This window comes from Nicotiana attenuata, unplaced genomic scaffold (assembly GCF_001879085.1).
Source record: "Nicotiana attenuata strain UT unplaced genomic scaffold, NIATTr2, whole genome shotgun sequence".
NCBI lineage: Eukaryota > Viridiplantae > Streptophyta > Magnoliopsida > Solanales > Solanaceae > Nicotiana > Nicotiana attenuata.
In genome coordinates this window covers 96,632-117,311 of record NW_017672749.1, presented here as the reverse complement: position 1 = coordinate 117,311, position 20,680 = coordinate 96,632, and the positions used below count along the sequence as shown (strand labels likewise).

Sequence of the window (20,680 nt, the reverse complement as noted above, 5' to 3'; positions counted from 1 at the left end):
GTGCTAAACAATTCAAACCCAGTGACTAATTATAGCTTTTTCATCAATTTACCCAAAAGGTCAAAAATGCCCCCGGGTCCACATGGTCAAAACCCGAGGTTCGAACCAAAACCCGATTACCCATCCCCCCATGAACTCAAATATGTAAGTTATTTTGGAATCGGACCTCGAATTGAGGTCCAAAAACCCCCAAATTTAGAAAACCTAGGTTCTACCCTAAATTCCCAAATTTCCCCATTAAAAACTTTGGTTTGAAATTGAAATTATGTTTAAAGATGTTAAGGAGTAAAGAAAATAAGTTAGAAATCACTTACCAATCGTTTTGAAGAAGTAGAATCGTTTGGAAAATCGCCTCTTATGTTTTGGGTTTTGAAAAAGTGAAAAATGACTGAAAATCCCGACTTTATATACTGTGCTGAAGACTGGCACGGACCGCGCAAAAATGCACCGCGGCCGCGCCGAGGAAGAAAAGAAAAATGACTCACTGAACCTACCCAGCGCGGACCGCACTGATTTGGTGCGCAGCCGCGCTGGTTGGATGGACCCAAGACCCACTCTCTGAATTTCCCAGCGCGGACCGCACTGATTTGGTGCACGGCCGCGCTAGTTGACCTAGAATGCACTGGCCCTCTGAACCTAGCCACGCGAACCGCACAGAAGTGCACCGCGGCCACGCGGCTTCCAGCGCGGACCGCGCGGAAATGACCGCGGCCGTGCTGGGGGCCTGCAACACCTGAACCTGCAACCATCTGATATTTCTAGCCTAAGACCTCCTGGGACCTACTCAAAACTCACCCGAGCCCTCGGGGCTCCAAACCGAAAATACGTATAAACTCAAAAACATCCTACGGACTCATCTGTGCGATCAAATCGCTCAAACAACATCATAATCATCAAATTAGTCCTCAAGACCCAGGATTTCCTTCCAATTTTCATAAAACATCAAGTTTAGAGTTTTTAGTCCAAAACACGTCAAACGACGTCCAAATTCAACCAAACTTTACAGAAAGTACTTAAGCCGTAGATAAGACTTGTACCGGGCGTCGGAACCAAAATACGAGCCCGATACCACAGTCTTTTTAATCAAATCTCATTTCCAACTTCGTTATTTATTTCCAGAAAACAATTTCACACAAAAATTCATTTCTCGGGCTTGGGACCTCGGAATTTGATTCCGGGCATACGCCCAAGTCCCATATTTTCCTACGGACCCTCCGGGACCGCCAAATCACGGGTCCGGGTCCATTTTCCCAAAACGTTGACCGAAGTCAAACTTAATCAATTAAATACCAAGATTTAACAATTTTTCTAACAAATTTCATATTTAAACTTTCCGGTTACGCGCCCGGACACACAAGTCGAGGCAACCCCCAAGTGAGGTTTCCAGGGCCTCAGAAGTACAAAGGGAGTAGGAATATAGGTGATGACCCCTTTGGGTCGTCAGATTCTCCACCTCTAAAACAACCTTTCATCCCCGAACGGACAAACGAAAGGAGTACCTGAGTCGGGGAAAAGATGGGGATAACGGCTCCGCATATCAGACTCGGACTCCCAGGCCGATGCCTCAGGAGGCTGGCCTCTCCACTGAACACGAACAGAAGGAAAACTCTTGGATCTCAACTGACGAACCTGCCGGTCCAGAATAGCTACCGGCTCCTCCTCATAGGATAAGTCCTTGTCCAACTGGACAGTACTGAAATAACACGTGGGTAGGATCGCCGTGATACCTCCGAAGCATGGATACATGGAAAACTGGATGCACGGCTGATAAGCTGGGCGGCAACGCAAGTCTATAAGCCACCTCTCCCACTCGATCAAGAACCTCAAACGGGCCAATGTACCTAGGGCTAAGCTTTCCCTTCTTCCCAAATCTCATCACGCCCTTCATAGGCGACACTCGGAGCAATACCCGCTCACCAACCATGAAAGCTACATCTCGAACCTTACGGTCCGCATAGCTCTTCTGTCTAGACTGAGCTGAACGAAGCCTCTCCTGAATGATCTTGATCTTGTCCAAGGCCTCCTGAACCAAATCCGTACCTATCAACCGAGCCTCTCCCGGCTCAAACCATCCAACCGGAGACCGACATCGCCTACCATATAAAGCCTCATAAGGAGCCATCTGGATGCTCGACTGGTAGCTGTTGTTGTAAGCAAACTCCGCCAGAGGCAAGAACTGATCCCACGAACCTCCAAAATCAATAACACAAGCTCGGAGAATATCCTCCAAAATCTGAATAGTCCGCTCGGACTGACCGTCCGTCTGGGGATGAAAGGCTGTGCTCAAGTCTACCCTTGTAACCTACTCTTGCTGAACTACTCTCCAGAAGCGTGAGGTAAACTGCGTACCCCGATCCGAAATGATAGACACGGGCACACCATGAAGGCGAACAATCTCCCGAATATAGATCTCAGCGATCCTCTCAGAAGAATAGGAGACTGCCACAGGAATGAAATGTGCTGACTTGGTCAGCCTATCAACAATAACCCATATCGCATCAAACTTCTTCCGGGTCAACGGAAGTCCAGTAACGAAGTCCATAGTAATCCGCTCCCATTTCCACTCGGGAAGCTCAATCCTTTGATGTAAACCACCAGGCCTCTGATGCTCGTACTTAACCTGCTGACAATTCAAACAACGAGCCACATATGCTACGATATCCCTCTTCATCCTACGCCACCAATAATGCTGCCGCAAGTCCTGATATATCTTTGCGGCACCCGGGTGAATAGAGTACCTGGAGCTATGGGCCTCCTCTAAAATCAACTCTCGAAGCCCATCCACATTGGGCACACAAACTCGCCCCTGCAATCTTAAAACTCCATCCGCATCTAAGGTAACCTGCTTGGCACCTCCTCGCTACACCGTGTCTCTAAGGACACATAAATGGGGATCGTCAAAATGCCGATCACGGATACGCTCCAATAACAAAGAACGAGCAACCATGCAAGCTAACACACGACTGGGCTCAGAAACATCCAGTCTCACGAACTAATTGGCTAAAGCCTGAACATCCAAAGCAAGCGGCCTCTGACTGACTGGAATATAAGCAAGACTACCAATACTGGCTGACTTCCTACTCAAAGCGTCGGCCACCACATTGGCCTTCCCCAGATGATATAAAATAGTGACATCATAATCCTTCAACAACTCCAACCACCTCCTCTGCCTCAAATTCAACTCCTTCTGCTTGAAGAAGTACTAAAGACTCTTGTGGTCAGTGAACACCTCACATGCCACGCCATACAAATAGTGCCTCCAAATCTTCAAGGCGTGGACAATAACTGCCAACTCTAAATCATGCACTGGATAGTTTTTCTCATGAATCTTCAGCTGCCTCGAAGCATAGGCTATAACCTTGCCATCCTGCATCAATACTGCACCAAGTCCAATACGGGAAGCATCACAATAGACAGTATAAGGCCCAGATCCTGTGGGCAAGACCAACACTGGTGCCGTAGTCAGGGCTGTCTTGAGCTTCTGAAAGCTCGCCTCACACTCCTCCGACCATCTGAACTGGGCACCCTTCTGGGTCAACCTGGTCATCGGGGCTGCAATAGATGAAAACCCCTCGACAAACCGCAGTGGTAGCCTGCTAACCCAACGAAACTCCGAATCTCGTNGCAACCCGATCCACAATGCCTGCCTCTCAACCTTGCCCAAGCAACAGTCACAAATAAAAGGTAGGGAGTGAAGAAGTATTTGGAAGGAAATCCCAACAAGGGTACACAAACAACCAATAACAACCATGCAAGAGTATATCGTTATCTCTCTTTTTCTTTCATTTTCATATCCTAGTTCTCATTAGCACTCGTGTTAAGCTCTAAGGCATTCCTCATTTCCTATGCTCACACCATTTGTATTTCAGACCGAGCCAATGCTCCACGAAGTTCCACAATCACAATATCTTTCACAAGGTGTTTACAACGCATAGAAGCCATCAATAAAGCATGGAAGGCATAACAATATCCAAACAATCCACATATAAGGACTCACGGTCTTGCTAGACCCCAATGTATAGGAACTCGTCACCATGCCTATACATCGTACTCGATCATTTAGCAATTAGCAAACAAGACTCGACTCTTATTCCCTCAAGCTAGGGTTAAACCAAACACTTACCTCATCTTCCACGGCCAATACAATCCTCCAAAATCGCTTTCCCTCTCGAATTCGGCTCCAACTCAACCAAATCTATCTAATAAGGACTTCATGTTATCAATATGTGCTCAACAATTCAAACCCAGTGACTAATTATAGTTTTTTCATCAATTTACCCAAAAGGTCAAAAATGCCCCCGGGTCCACATGGTCAAAACCCGAGGTTCGAACCAAAACCCGATTACCCATCCCCCCATGAACTCAAATATGTAAGTTATTTTGGAATCGGACCTCGAATTGAGGTCCAAAAACCCCCAAATTTAGAAAACCTAGGTTCTACCCTAAATTCCCAAATTTCTCCATTTTTGTTTTGAAATTGAAATTATGTTTAAAGATGTTAAGGAGTAAAGAAAATGAGTTAGAAATCACTTACCAATCGTTTTGAAGAAGTAGAATCGTTTGGAAAATCGCCTCTTATGTTTTGGGTTTTGAAAAAGTGAAAAATGACTGAAAATCCCGACTTTATATACTGTGCTGAAGACTGGCGCGGACCGCGCAAAAATGCACCGCGGCCGCGCCGAGGAAGGAAAGAAAAATGACTCTCTGAACCTACCCAGCGCGGACCGCACTGATTTGGTGCGCGGCCGCGCTGGTTGGATGGACCCAAGACCCACTCTCTGAATCTCCCAGCGCGGACCGCACTGATTTGGTGCACGGCCATGCTGGTTGACCTAGAATGCACTGGCCCTCTGAACCTAGCCACGCGAACCGCACAGAAGTGCACCGCGGACGCGCGGCTTCCAGCGCGGACCGCGCGGAAATGACCGCGGCCGCGCTGGGGGCCTGCAACACCTGAACCTGCAACCATCTGATATTTCTAGCCTAAGACCTCCCGGGACCTACTCAAAACTCACCCGAGCCCTTGGGGCTCCAAACCGAACATACGTATAAACTCAAAACATCCTACGGACTCATCTGTGCGATCAAATCGCTCAAACAACATCATAATCATCAAATTAGGCCTCAAGACCCAGGATTTCCTTCCAATTTTCATAAAACATCAAGTTTAGAGTTTTTAGTCCAAAACACGTCAAACGACGTCCAAATTCAACCAAAATTTACAGAAAGTACTTAAGCCGTAGATAAGACTTGTACCGGGCGTCGGAACCAAAATACGAGCCCGATACCACAGTCTTTTTAATCAAATCTCATTTCCAACTTCCTTATTTATTTCCAGAAAACAATTTCACACAAAAATTCATTTCTCGGGCTTGGGACCTCGGAATTTGATTCCGGGCATACGCCCAAGTCCCATATTTTCCTACGGACCTCCGGGACCGCGAAATCACGGGTCCGGGTCCGTTTGCCCAAAACGTTGACCGAAGTCAAACTTAATCAATTAAATACCAAGATTTAACAATTTTTCTAACAAATTTCATATTTTAACTTTCCGGTTACGTGCCCGGACTGCGCACACAAGTCGAGGCAACCCCCAAGTGAGGTTTTCAGGGCCTCAGAAGTACAGATGGAGTAGGAATACAGGTGATGACCCCTTTGGGTCGTCACACATAAGGATCATGCTTTACGGATTCACGTCATTCCTTACTTTTTACACGCATTGATATATGGGCGTAGAGAGGTATTCCACACTTGCTATCTGGAAAGAAAATGAAACATCTTATATTTTGTGAAAAGGATTTTTTGAAAAATTATAGTTTTTAAACTATCTCATGTCTTTCGATTTTTTCGGTAAAGGATTTGGGTTTTCACTGTTATTCTTGAAAAGCGAAACTATTTTCGGAAAAATTGTGAAAAAGCTGAGCATTTTGTTTCTGAGTTGCTTCCTTATTTATAAGCTTTATATTGTTATGAATTGTTGTTGGCTGTTGGTATTGGACCCGACCGTGTTCCAGCTCGTCTGTACTTTCAACCTAAGGTTTGGTTTGTTACTTATTGAGTACATGGGGTCAATTGTACTCATACTACATTTCCTGCACATTGTGTGCAGATTCCGGATGTCGGTGGTACTGTGTTCGATGGGAGCTGGATTGGAAGATGTACCTGTGTCCCTGTTGTAGCTGTCTCTTGTTTATGGTAGCCTTAAATTTTAAAACTCTGTTTATGTATTTTTCAAACAGAAGGTGTATTTAGGTCATATCAGCTTTGTAAACTCTATTCTTAGAAGATCATGATTTGTACTACCAGTCCTTGGGAAAAGTATAAGATTCGGAAAATTCCTTTTGTCAATTGTCTTGTTAATATTATTGGAATTGGATAATTATTAGTTGGCATACCTAGCGGGTTGGGTTAGGTTCCATCACGATTAGTGGATTTTGGGTCGTGACACAGCTCCTCTTTTCGAGACTGCGGCACCAACATCTCCAAGAAGAGAACGGAGAACTCCTGCCAGGTAAGAGGTGCTGCACCGACCGGCCTATGCCTCTCATAAGCTTCCCACCATCTGAAGGCAACCCCGGAAAATTGAAAAGTAGTGAATGAGACCCCACTAGTCTCCAGAATATCTGATGTACGGAGAATCCGCTGACACTTGTCCAAGAAACCCTAGGCATCCTCCGATTCTGCCTCATTGAGAGATGGAGGTTGGAGCCTCCCAAACCTCTCTAGTCTCTACTGCTCATCATCAGTCATAATAGGAACCTTATGGGCCTGAGAAGCTGCAACCGGCTGGGCCAGTAGTGCCCCCGGTGTTTGGAGTCCCTGCATCACCTGCTCTGGTGTACAGGCGACGGGAGTTTGAGCACCTCCCCGACCTTAGAAGTGGCTATTGCGGCCGAAACTGAGACCGCCTGAGCAAGACTAGTGCAAACGGTCAGAATCTGAGCCAATGCCTCCTGAAGGCCTGAGAATCACAATGGGCACAGCTGATGCCTGAGCTAGCCCCACTGGCTCAACAACATTTGGTACCTGCTCCTGAGCTGGAGCGACTGGTGGATTTGTAGGTGCTTCCTTAGTTGTTGTACAAGTTGCACCTCTGCCCCTACCACGAGCACTACCGCAACCTCGGCCTCTCGCGGCCCAAACTGGTGGTACTGGTGGTTGTCCATCCTGTCTGGTAGCATGTGTCCTCACCATCTGAGAGAGAATAGAATAACCGATTGTTTAGTTACCGGAATTAACAAATTCCACAGGACAAGAATACAAGAATTTGAAGTTTTCTAAGGGTTCGGCATCCTCTCAAAGATAAGTACAGACGTCTCCGTACCGATCCACAAGACTCTACTAAACATGCTCATGAATCGTGAGACCAATTCAACCTAGGCTCTAATACCAACTTGTTACGGCCCAAAACCAAACCGTCAAGATGGCGCCTATCGTGGAACTAGGCAAGCCACTACTCAATCATTTCGACATAACAAAGCTTTGAAAAAATACAAAAGCAGTTAATATTTAAGGAAAACCTTTTAAAAACGCAACTCAATACAAAATCTCTCTCAAAATCGGGGTGTTACCAAGTACATTGGCATCTATACAGGAATATAGTCTACTACAACGTCTAGGGAATAAAAACTGAAATATAAATGAAGATAATGAGGAGTCAAGGTCTGCAAACGCTATGCTGCTACCTCGATAACCTCCGATGATCCTGACTCAACAACTCAGCAGTCGCCGTGTCTGGAAGCACCTGGATTTGCACACGAGGTGCATGGTGTAGCGTGAGTACAACCAACTATATAAGAACAAATCTAACCTTTGGATTGAAAGTAGAGACGAACCCAACCGATACAATTCTTTATAGAAATAACAGTGCAGAAACGTATGCATGCTTTCAAGTTCAACAGTTAAACTCAATATCAGTAAGATAGATCAAATCTGAATGACATAAAGAATATAACTTCTCTACCTCTACGTGCCAATGAACATGCTGTATATGATGCACCATGCTGACAGCCTCATGTGCTCACACTCTCGAAATGCTCAATCACTCAATACTGTATTTGGCCAATTTAGCCCTTGGGGAAGATCCATCCACAAGTATAAATGCTTCGGACAAGATCCATATCCAGGGAAGATCCATCGGTTAATATAAATCAACCGCGCTCACTGGGGGTGTGTACAAACTCTGGAGTGCCTCCTTCAGCGCAAACGCTATCATAATTCAATAAAACCCGCTGCGGCGTACAGCTCGATCCCATAAATGTCACTCATAATCAGGCCCTAGGCTTCACTCAGTCATCAATCTCTCATGTCTCTCTCTCACGGGCTCATAATGTCATAAAACTAGCCCAAAAATGATAATATGATGTATCAATAAATTACAACCGAGCCTGAGATGATATGTAATGAATGAATATGACTGAATATGAAATTTCAATGAAATCAATAAGTCAATAGCAAGAAAAGACCACTATGGTTCCCAACAAAACCAGCATATAGCCTAAACATGATCTCTAGCATGATTGACAGCTCAATTACTATATCACATGATGAAAACACGAATATCAACAAGATAAATCCACTATACAGTTCAATGGAATCAATCCGGTCACAGCTCCCACGGTGCACGCCTATACGCCCATCACTTGGCATGTGCGTCAGCTTAACACCAACCACATAACACACAATTCGAGGTTTCGAACCCTAAGAGTCAAGTTTAGAAGTGTTACTTACCTCAATCCGAGCAAAACTCTACTCCAACACACCTTTGTCTCGCAAATCGGTCTCCAAATGTCCTGAATCTAGCCACAAGCAGTACGATACAATCAATATGGCCTAAAGGAATCAATTCCACAAGAAAATACAAAGTTATTAATCAAAAATTTGAAATCCGCTCAAAGTCGGCCCCTGGGCCCACATCTCGAAATCCGACAAAAATCAAAAAACCCGAAAGTCCATTCAACTACGAGTCCAACCATAAAATTTTTATCAAAATCCGACACCAGATTGCCACTCAAATTCCCAAATCAAACTCTCCAAATCCCTTGCCTCAAACCCCCAAGTTTCACCTCAAAACCACACAATCTAGTAGGGAAAATCAATAGGGAAACAAGATTGTTGAATAAAAATAAGCACAAGGGACTTACCTCAAGAATCCCCTCGAAAATCCTCTCAAGAATCGCCAAAGCCCGAGTTCAAAATGTTCAAAATGAAGAAAAACACGGAACCCTTGTGTTTATATGTTCTACCCAGCACTTCCGCTTTTGTGGAAAATTACCCACTTCTGCGGCTTCGCAGGAGCGACAAAATGCTTGCTTCTGCGGTTTCCTCCACACCTGCAGCCCCAACTTCCGCTTCTGGGGGCTCGCCTCTGTGAGCAACCAAGCCGCTTCTGTAGAACCCAGCTCCACTGCCCTATTCCGCTTCTGCAGTCCTCCTGCCGAATGCACTCACGCGGGTGCGAAAATTCCCTCGCACCTACGCCCACCAGCACACCTCACTTCAAAATCCGCTTCTGCGGACCTCACCCTGCACCTGCGAGCTCACACCTACGATCAACGCTCTGCGGGTGCGATTACACTAGCAGACCCCAACTTCAACAACTTCTCAAATTCAACTTTTGATCCGTTAACCATCCGGGTTCAACCCGAGACCCCCGGGACCTCAACCAAACATACTAACAAGTCTTAAAACACAATACAAACTTAGTCGAGCCTTCAAATTACATCAAACAACATTAAAACAAAAATCGCACCCCAATTCAAGCCTATTGAAACTAAGGAAATTCCAACTTCTACAAATGATGCCGAAACCTATCAAACCACGTCCGATTGATCTCTAATTTTTCATACAAGTCACAGATGATAATACGGACCTACTCCAACTTCTGGAACTCCAATCTGACCCTGATATTAAAAAGTCCACTTCCGGTCAAATTTTTCGAAAATCCAACTTTTGCCACTTCAAGCCTAATTCAACTACGGACCTCAAAATCACAATTCGGACACGCTCCAAAGTCCAAAATCACCAACGGAGCTAACAGAACCATCAAAATTCTATTCCGAAGTCATTTACATATAAGCCAACATACGGTGAATCTTTCCAACTTAAGTTCCTAACCCTGAGACTAAGTATCTCCGGACCCATACCGACGAACCTGGTAAGTCATATAATAACTATAAAGCACAAAATAAGCAGTAACTAGGGAACGGGGCTACAACACTAAAAATGACCGGCTGAGTCGTTACAATGACAGAGTCTATAGCCAAGTGAAGGGAAAGAAAATAGGAGACATGCCTTGAAGCAATAAAAGAGTATAAGTCATAAAGTCATATCCCCATTTTGAGAAATGAGTTGGTGACTCCAACGTGATTACTAGAAGGAAAAGTTAGACCCCGGGGTAATAGAAATTATTATGGGCTAGTGAACAAGACAAATATACGAATTAGGGATCAAATGATTCGATAATAGTTGACATTGTGAGAATTATTGAGATCGCGTTTAGTCAATAATAGAATGCAGAAGAATAACCTTTAAAGTTCATTTAGGAAGACGCTTCCCCATAAGCAAGCACTGTAAGCAGAGTTAAGCTTAAATGTGCCAGTTACACTAGGTGTCACCCTTGAGCATAAGGTGTAATATCTCATTTCAAGTTAGGGTATATTGGTCTTTAAGCATAACTTAAAAAATAAAAAAGAATAAGAATAAGAAAAGAAATAAACAATAAAAAGGGGAAACCTAATCGATTAAAAGAATGGGCAAAAGCCCACTAGAATGAGAAAAGAAAAAGGATTCAGGGAAGGAGTCACGTATTCTAAAGCTTCTGCCGAAAGAGAAGCCACCAACCAGTTGCTATATGAACCAAAAACCATAAAAAATACTTCAATCTTGGAAGCTTTAGTAATCTTACCATAGTTTGTGTTTTCATAAACTGCATGGTTTGTACATTATTTTTAAAATAAAATGTATTGCCGAATGTTTGAAATTGCATGTGGGACAAGTCTTTTACTTGATATATTACTTAATTGTTTACTGGAGATGTTTACAATTATTTAAAACGTTCTCACTGTTACTATAAATGTCTTATTATTACTAAAGATATGATTACCATTACCGAAATTGGATTACATGATTTGATAAAAATTGAATGCCTTGTACTGTTTTTAAATTGCTTCCATGTGAAGATTTACTATTTACAAAGAAAAGTATGAATGGGAGGACACTTTGAAGGATCATGTAGCTAACGGCGGGTTTGTTAGACTTGGTACACCTTGTATTTATCGATTACCGAGTACAATTATAGCCCTCGCTAGTGGAAAGGTAAAACTAGAATACAGTTAAAATTTTCCCTCCAGTAGTGACCTACAGTTATATTTGACTCATTTTACGAAGGAGTTCACACGGTGATACAGATTAAATGATCATTTTCTGGAAACCTCCCAAATATAAAGACTTTCTGTGACACATTATTTACCAAATTTGTTACTGAATTGTTAAATTGATTTTGCTACAGAAAACACATGATGAGACTGAATATTATTACAATTTTAAAAAGGGCATTTTATTTTGTGATTAATATACAAGCATATTTTCTGAATTGTCCCCTACTAAAAAGGTTTCTCACTGAGCTAGTAACTCACTCCCCACTATTATTTTTACAGAGGGAGCAGTAGACGCAGGCGAGAGTACACGTGTTGGCAAGTCTTGGTAAGCCTCGTATTTATTCACATGGGCAAAGATTGTTATTTATTTGTTATAGTCTCTTTCTTGAAACTCTTAGAGTCGCTCCATAGTTATTTTTATCAGTGTCATAAGTATTCTTTTATTGATATAGACTTGTGACTCGTATTAGACTTTCCTATCGTATACTTGGAGATGAAGTTAGTATTATTATGTTGGAAATGCTTCGTGAATGAGGAATATAACTTGTTTGGTCGATATAGGTTGGTTGTGTTGTTGATTTCTAAGCCAGGTTTATTTTTGGATGGTCCTAAAAGAGGAAAAACTCTGTCCTATTTTTTATAAATTACCAATGAGGCTTACTTGGGAGCACTTGCTCCTAAGCGCCGGTCATGATCCTAAATTGGATCGTGACAAAGTTGGTATCAGAGCCCTAGGTTAATCGTGTGACTAATGGAGCACATGTCGGTAATAGAATCTCAATTATCGTTATGTAGCCGGTTATTCTCATAATCGTGATTCTGCGAGGAAATGATAGTATGTGTCTTGTCTTTATTTTTTTATTCCCCTTACGTGTGTGGTGACTAGGGTCAAATAACTGAGTGTGTCACCGTTATTTTATTCTAGGATTGCTCGGAGAAATCACTTGAGATTAAAATTTAGCTAGAGGTTCAAGGATACCGCCACTAAAAAAAAATCGTCTCCTAGCAATGTGATGCGATTGAAGTAGTAGATAAGTCTAATGGGAGGTTCATTTTGCCATAATGAGTGGATTTCGTATTGCTAACATCTGTAATAGATATAGTACATTAAATTAATACAAGTCCATCACTAAAGCAACAAGGGAGTGCTATCAAAAAAGGTACTTACATCCATACAAAGTGAAATTGAAATATTTATATAACGAGTAGACAAGATAAGATTAGGCATGAAAATATGGCTCTAGAGGCCAAGAGCCTAGATTGACTAAGATTTTCGGGAAAAGAGATCTATCCTTAATAGAGTTTCTAAACTTGAGAATATCACTTTCTTTTCTGATAGTTTTGGAGGATCCTTAGAGGTTCTTGATGAAATGCTTACAACATTACGAGCTGTAGGATGTTTCAAAAAAAGTTTCACGGAGCTAGTAACTCAAACCGATGAACATGGCCAATACATGATATGATAATGTACTACTGGAAACACTGATAAGAGAAATACAGCTGACTTGGAAACGAGTTCACTAAACTATTTATGAATATCTTCCTTCTTGGTTGTCGAAAGCGTGAACTTTCTAGGTATATTAAGAAAATAACTCAAACATAAATACACCAACATATAATGCCAAATTTCACCAGCTAGTTAGACACACAACATTTAAATTTTATATGTAGGTAGTAGCCCTACATACGAGGACTCTGACCTATTCTGTGGCAATTGAACTTGTTAGAAAGACAAAACACATGGATGCCATAGGAATTCACGCAAGAAGGACGAAGTTATGGAAATCTTTAATTGTGATTTTAATACGAGTCAAGGATTTAGAATTTAAAGACATTTTAAGATATTGATTTTACCTTTTTTGGTTGCTACATCTGTGGATGAACCTCTGATAGTTGAATATGTATACCAAGCTTATTAAACTTGAGGTTTTGTGTAGCATTATTAATCTGACTGTAAGCCGGGCTCGGCGAGTTTGTATGGGTGTTCTAAATACATGTAATCACTCCGAAGATGCTGACAAAGCAAAATATTTTTTCCATATCGTATGAAGTGAATCATTGATCAAGCCATATAGTTGTGAGTTTGATATTCTAGATCGAACAACATTTATTAGAGAGGTGGAAAATCTTATAAACTTGCAATGGACGGTGATGTCGTAAGATATGGTTCCTATTGTAGTTCAATACACTATTAATGTGGTGCTTAGGCTTTCCTGAGCCGAGGGTCTATTGGAAACAGCCTCTCTATCCTCACAGGGTAGGGTTAAGGTCTGCATACACATTACCTTCCCCAAACCCCACTTAGTAGGATATAATACTCTGTAGGTTATTGTTGTTGTAGTTCAAAAAAAGTGAATTTGGAAGCTCGTGAGTTTGCATCTAGTTGAAGGTTACATTTGATCAATTCCACTAAGTTGATACTGTATTTGTGAAATCCGTGCTTTGCCCGATCCTTAGAAGAGAACTTCTTCCTGTCTCTAGTTAAACTTATACTGAACCCACACAAAATTCTAGATACAAAACAGCTTCATTCAATTTGTAGTGTTGGACTTGGGTTTGAAAGAAAACTAACTATAGGATAATGATATTTGGTAAGAAAATATACCTAAACTTTTCTCTTGATGCATATGTTGGTAATTGAGAGAACATAGTGAACAACAGTTCTGAAATAATAAAATAATAAGTGGAATGCACAATTCTCATGAACTTTTTGTTTCAGATCTAGGACTTGTTTAATTATCACCAAGATATCCCGTCACAAAAAAAAAGGTAGAAGAAGTAAGGATGCATTTTCCACATTTATATGTTTACTATATTCTCATAAATTCAATAGAGACCGATAAACAAACTTAACTAACATAATTGTCATTCCATTAAATAATAGACTGCACATATACAAATCTAGCACATCAGGTTTGTAATTTTATAAATTTTGTGTTTGTCTACTTTTACAATGTAGTTAGAGAATAGTAAGGGAGATGTTGGTACCTCCTAATCAAAGCAATCATCATGACAGAGGTTTTGTTCAAAATTAGGAGTTGAGTGAGAAAACCCAAAATAAAAATTACCTATGATTTATACTAGTGAATTATTAATTAGCTTTATTTCACAATCTCCTAATCCGTAATCATTCTGTTTGGTTCTGCAATAAATATGTCCTCTGTAACTCCTCTACATAAATATTGATTCTTAAGGCAAGTCTTTGTTCGAGCTGAGGGTAGGTTGGAGATACCCAATTAACTCAGTCATGTGCTACAAAGGGCTCAGGTTCCAAGCAGGGGCGGACCTACGCTAGGGGGTGTGGGGTCACCGGCACCCGTTGGCCTCGGTAAAAAAAAAAAAAAAAATATATATATATATGTTAATACAGGGAGGACCCCTCCAAATATTTTACGCGGCACCTTCAGTCACAAAGACTTGACAGAATAGTTGGTTTGTGGGAGTAGCTGCCTTCTTATGCTTGACGACCCAGGTTCGAATCTTGGGTCCTACGATCCCTACTATTTTATTTTTACTTTTTAAAATTGAATGATTATTTAATTACTTATTTACTTTATTACTTAGTATCCATCTGAAAGTCTTAAAACTCTAAAACAAACCCTCTCTGCCTCGGTGCCTCCCTTCAATTTCAACTTTCCTTTCCGACTTTCCGTCGTTCACTTCTTCATTCCTTTGCATCCCTTTGAATTCGAATCAATCCCTTATTAGGTGAGGGAGACTCTTCTTCAAATCTTTGATTATTTGAGTAAGTTCTTCTTCTTTTTACAAATATTACTTTTTTGATTTTTGTGATTTTCACCTAGATTAGCAATTGACCCAGATTGATTATGACTTATGGGCAGATTTATTAACTTACGTTCTTCTCCAATCAAAATATCCCTAATTATCCCTAATTATTTTATCTTAATAAATTAATTTCATAGGTATTTGAAGATTTGTGCCAATGCTATTTGAAATATTGTTTCAGTGAAGTGAAGTGGACGATTTGAGACCAAGTTGTATTTGGATTTCAAGAATAACTTTCAGAAATTGGTAAGTGATCCTTCTATCTTTAATAAGGGGGTATGATTCCCCTATGCTGAAAATTGGAATATAGAATAGCACCAATGATTACCAGTCCATTTATTCCCTGCTCCTATTTGCTCGATCTCATGTTGATACATCTAATACAACTTAAGAAAGGAATAATAACAATATTAATACATCATGTTTCCCAATCAACTGCATTAAACTTTGAAGTTGCTCTTTAGATGGAAGGGGTGTGATTCCTCTATTATATGTTATTTCTATTTTAGTATTAATATAAGGAGTGTGATTAATCATATTGAAAATGTTGTTTTGCTTGGCATTGTTGCTTTGTAGGAAGTTCTGTTGACGTGAATTGAGATGGACATATTTTTGACGAGGTTTAATTCATCTCAACCAAGTTCTAGTTTTAGAGACAATTCCTCCCATCTTGTAGAGGAGTTTGATGTGAAATCACTTAATACTGACCCCGGAGAGAGAATACCCATCGATAGATATAGCTCTAGAATACCGGATGAAGTGAGAAGACACTACATCCAAAGAGGGCTTTGCCAACCAGTTGATCACAAATTTCCTAAAACTTTATTTGGGAAGAAAATGCGCCAATTTAATCTGGATTGGTTTAAAGGTTCGCATTCAAGATGGTTAGAGTATAGTGTGAAGAAAGATGTCGCATTTTGTTTATGTTGTTATTTATTCAAAAATGATTACGTTCATGGAAGCACGGGTGACTCTTTCACAAAAACCGACTTTAAGGCTTGGAATAAAGGAACCGAAAGACTTGGTCTACATGCTAGTGAAGTAAATAATCTCCACCATAAGTGTTTCAACAATATGCTAGACTTGTCAAATTAATCTCAATCAATTCAAGCTGATTTTGAGAAGCAATCTGATCAACAAAAAACTGAATATCGAATTCGTTTAAATGCCTCAATCGATGTTGCAAGGTTTCTCTTGAACTTTGGATTGTCTTTTCGTGGTCACGATGAAAGTGAATCTTCAAAAAACAAAGGCCTTTTTCTAGGGATTTTGGAATGGCTTAGAAATAGACTTCCAGATGTAGATAGAATTATATTAAAACATGCTCCAAAAAATGATATGATGACTTCGCCAAAAATTCAAAAGGATATTGTGAGTGCTTGTGCACAAGAGACCGTGAAAGCTATAATTGATGACTTGAATGGAGATTATTTTGGGATATTAGTTGATAAGTCCAAGGATATTTCAAATCATGAACAAATGGCCCTTGCTTTGCGGTATGTTGACAAAAAAGGCCAAGTGAACGAGCCATTTATTAGTCTTGTTCATGTTAGTGATACATCTGCAAAGTCGTTGAAAGAAGCAGTACTTTCTTTGCTAATGAAACACTCATTAAGTCCATCCAAAATACGTGGACAAGGCTATGATTGGGCTTGTAATATGCAGGGAAAGATGAATGGTCTTAAAGCTTTAATTTTGCAAGAAACTCCATTGGCATATTCCGTTCATTATTTTGCGCATCAATTACAGTTGACGCTTGTAGCTGTTGCTAAAAAACACAAGGAGGTAGAGACTTTATTTGCTATTGTTACAAACGTGTTGAATGTAATTGAAGTTTCTTTTAAGCGTAGAGATCAACTTCGAGATCATCAAGCAGAATTGTTGGAGCAATTGTTAGAGAGTGGTGAAGTTGAAAGTGGGAAAGGATTAAATCAAGAGCGAGGGCTTCAAAGGCCAGGTTTCACTCGTTGGGAATCACATTTTAAAGCATTGGATAACTTTATTTTATTTTCTTCTATTGTTCATGTGCTTGGGGTGATTGAATGTGAAGGTGATGTTAATGATAGGTTGCAAGCCGAAGCTTTTTTGAGTAAAATTGAAGCATTTGAAATTTGTTTTCTTGCTTCACTTAATGTTGAAAATGTTGATAATGTCAAACGAGTTGAGCAAAGCTTTACGGAAGAAAGATCAAGATATTGTCAATGCTATGGTATTTCTTGATAACACAAAGGAAAGGTTGCAAGAAATGAGAGATAAAGGATGGGAACCATTGATGGATAAAGTATATTTATTTTGTGCAAAACATGATATTTTAGTGCCTAAGATGGAAGAATTCTATATTCCTGGAAAGTCGAAGCGTAGGCCTTCTAGTGTTACTTATTCACCTCACTTACGTGTTGAGCTTTTTTATGCCGTGATTGATTTGCAACTTCTGGAGCTTAATAGTCGTTTTGATGTTATGAGTAGTAACCTGCTTCTTGGTATGGCTAGTTTGAATCCGGCTAACTCATTCGCTAATTTTGATAAGGAAAGAATAATAACATTGGCCAAGCATTATCCCGATGAGTTTGGTGAATTGAAGCTTCAAGATCTTAGTCGCCAACTTGACACTTTCATATGGCACATGCAACATGGTGACCCTAGGTTCTCTGGTTTGAAAGGAATTGGTGATTTGGTAAAAGCATTGGTTGAGGCAAATCTTGTGGAGACTTATTCACTTATTTATTTGCTTGTGAAGTTGACTTTAATTTTACCTGTCGCAACTGCAATGGTGGAAAGAGTGTTCTCATACATGAAGTACATCAAAGATGAATTGCGTAGTAGTATTAGTGATGCATTTTTAAATGATTGTTTAGTTTGTTACTTTGAGAAGGAAGTATTTGTAAATATAAGATATGATGCTATTATTGACTGTTTTCAAAACGTGGAAGCATGTCGAGTTCAACTATGAGTGGACAATGCACTTTTGTTATATTAGTATCAAGTTAATGGTATTTGATAATAATGATGTTTTTATTTTGATGATAAATTATCATAGTCATTTTAAAGAGTTACACCCGAACTTTATCGTTGGTGATTGGCATACTAAAGACAATGGTGCCCCCGTTATGCTTAAATTCTGGGTCCGCCTCTGCTTCTAGATGTAGATAGAATTATATTAAAACATGCTCCAAAAAATGATATGATGACTTCGCCAAAAATTCAAAAGGATATTGTGAGTGCTTGTGCACAAGAGATCGTGAAAGCTATAATTGATGACTTGGACGGAGATTATTTTGGGATATTAGTTGATGAGTCCAAGGATATCTCACATCATGAACAAATGGCCCTTGCTTTTCGGTATGTTGACAAAAAAGGCCAAGTGAACGAGCCATTTATTAGTCTTGTTCGTGTTAGTGATACATCTGCAAAGTCGTTGAAAGAAGCAGTACTTTCTTTGCTAATGAAACACTCATTAAATCCATCCAAAATACGTGGACAAGGCTATGATGGGAATAGTAATATGCAGGGAAAGATGAATGGTCTTAAAGCATTAATTTTGCAAGAAACTCCATCGGCATTTTCCGTTCATTGTTTTGCATATAGATTACAGTTGACGCTTGTAGGTATTGCTAAAAAACACAAGGAGGTAGAGACTTTCTTTGCTATTGTTACTAATGTGTTGAATGTAATTGGAGTTTCTTTTAAGCGTAGAGATCAACTTCGGGGTCATCAAGCAGAACTGTTGCAGCAATTGTTAGAGAGTGGTGAAGTTCAAAGTGGGAAAAGATTAAGTCAAGAGCGAGGGCTTCAAAGGCTAGGTGACACTCGTTGGGGATCACATTTTAAACATTGGATAACTTTGTTATTTTATTTTCTTCTATTGTTCATGTGCTTGGGGTGATTGAATGTGAAGGTGATGTTAATGATCGGTTGCAAGCCGAAGCTTTTTGAGTAAAATTAAAGCATTTGAATTTGTTTTGTTGCTTCACTTAATGTTGAAAGCGTTGATAATGTCAAACGAGTTGAGCAAAGCTTTACAGAAGAAAGATCAAGATATTGTCAATGCCATGGTATTTCTTGATATCACAAAGGAAAGGTTGCAAGAAATGAGAGATAAAGGATGGGAACCATTGATGGATGAAGTATATTTATTTTGTGCAAAATATGATATTTTGGTGCCTAAGATGGAATAATTCTATATTCCTGGAAAGTCGAAGCGTAGGCCTTCTAGTGTTACTTATTCACATCACTTACGTGTTGAGCTTTTTTATGCCGTGATTGATTTGCAATTTCTGGAGCTTAATAGTCATTTTGATGTTGTGAGTAGTAACCTGCTTCTTGGTATGGCTAGCTTGAATCTGGCTAACTCATTTGCTAATTTTGATAAGGAAAGAATAATAACATTGGACAAGCATTATCCCGATGAGTTTGGTGAATTGAAACTTCGAGATCTTAGTCGCCAACTTGACACTTTCTTATGGCACATGCAACATGGTGACCCTAGGTTCTCTAGTTTGAAAGGAATTGGTGATTTGGCAAAAGTATTGGTTGAGGAAAATCTTGTGGAGACTTATTCACTTATTTATTTGCTTGTGAAGTTGACTTTAACTTTACCTGTCGCAACTGCAACGGTGGAAAGAGCATTCTCATCCATGAAGTACATCAAATGTGAATTGAGTAGTAGTATTAGTGATGCATTTTTAAATGATTGTTTAGTTTGTTACTTTGAGAAGGAAGTATTTGTAAATATAAGCAATGATGCTATTATTGACCGTTTTCAAAACATGAATGCGCGTCGAGTTCAACTATGAGTAAAAAATGTACTTTTGTTATATTAGTATCAAGTTAATGGTATTTGATAATATTGATTATTTTATTTTGATGATAAATTATCATAGTCATTTCAAAGAGTTACATCCGAACTTTATTGCTGGTGATTGGCATACTAATGACATGGTGCCCCCGTTATGCTTAAATCCTGGGTCCGTCTCTGGTTCCAAGGATGGACAAAGTTATATCATTTTTGAAGGCTTGGTGGTGAGTGAAGAAAAGTTATAGAGGTTTCCTAGTTATAATAAAAAGGCACAATTGATGAGATACAAACTTTGAAAATGTAAACACACTGATGTATTTCCTAAGGATTTATATGGACAATCCCTTAACGAGAAACAGAGTTATGTATTGACTTTGCACTTGACGTGTAGTCAATTTTAATATTCCTCAAATCTTATGCACCAACAGAGTTAAAGGACAATTGTTGGACCTGCTTCAAAGGAGATTCTATAAGAAATTCTATTGGACTGCATATATCACCATGCGATGCACTGGTACTAATGGCGAGGAAGAAAAATAAGTCTCTAAGGATTTGCACAAACTCGAGCCACGATTATTTAATTTTGTGCGTGTAATTCATAGACATTGTTGGCTAGTGGTTAAGAAAAATCTTCGTTGGTAAACACATCAAGGTCATACAATATAAGGATGAACAATTATACAAATGCCAAGAAGAGGTCCTAGCAAGTAAAAGTCACGGA

At 40.0% G+C, this 20,680-nt stretch overlaps 3 protein-coding genes across 4 annotated transcripts; all 3 read left to right on the top strand.

Moving 5' to 3' along the window:
* The first annotated feature begins 9,205 nt into the window (after positions 1–9,205).
* On the top strand, positions 9,206–17,253 carry LOC109214362 (zinc finger MYM-type protein 1-like). Its single transcript, XM_019378270.1, has 4 exons — positions 9,206–9,369; positions 9,429–9,565; positions 16,276–17,121; positions 17,231–17,253. Exons 1-4 carry the CDS (start codon positions 9,206–9,208, stop codon positions 17,251–17,253), a joined length of 1,170 nt encoding a protein of 389 aa, XP_019233815.1.
* LOC109214363 lies at positions 14,966–18,787 on the top strand. Of its 2 annotated transcripts, none has more exons than XM_019378272.1 (3): positions 14,966–15,123; positions 15,346–15,410; positions 17,015–18,787. In XM_019378272.1, the coding sequence occupies exon 3, from the start codon at positions 17,296–17,298 to the stop codon at positions 18,112–18,114; it is 819 nt and encodes a 272-aa protein (XP_019233817.1). In that variant the 5' UTR covers positions 14,966–15,123; positions 15,346–15,410; positions 17,015–17,295; the 3' UTR covers positions 18,115–18,787. The 2 variants fall into 2 exon arrangements, with proteins under 2 accessions (XP_019233817.1, XP_019233816.1); XM_019378271.1 differs by having other exon boundaries at positions 15,302–15,410.
* On the top strand, positions 18,349–19,957 carry LOC109214361. Its single transcript, XM_019378268.1, has 3 exons — positions 18,349–18,964; positions 19,149–19,288; positions 19,358–19,957. Exons 1-3 carry the CDS (start codon positions 18,349–18,351, stop codon positions 19,955–19,957), a joined length of 1,356 nt encoding a protein of 451 aa, XP_019233813.1.
* Positions 19,958–20,680: the final 723 nt, after the last annotated feature.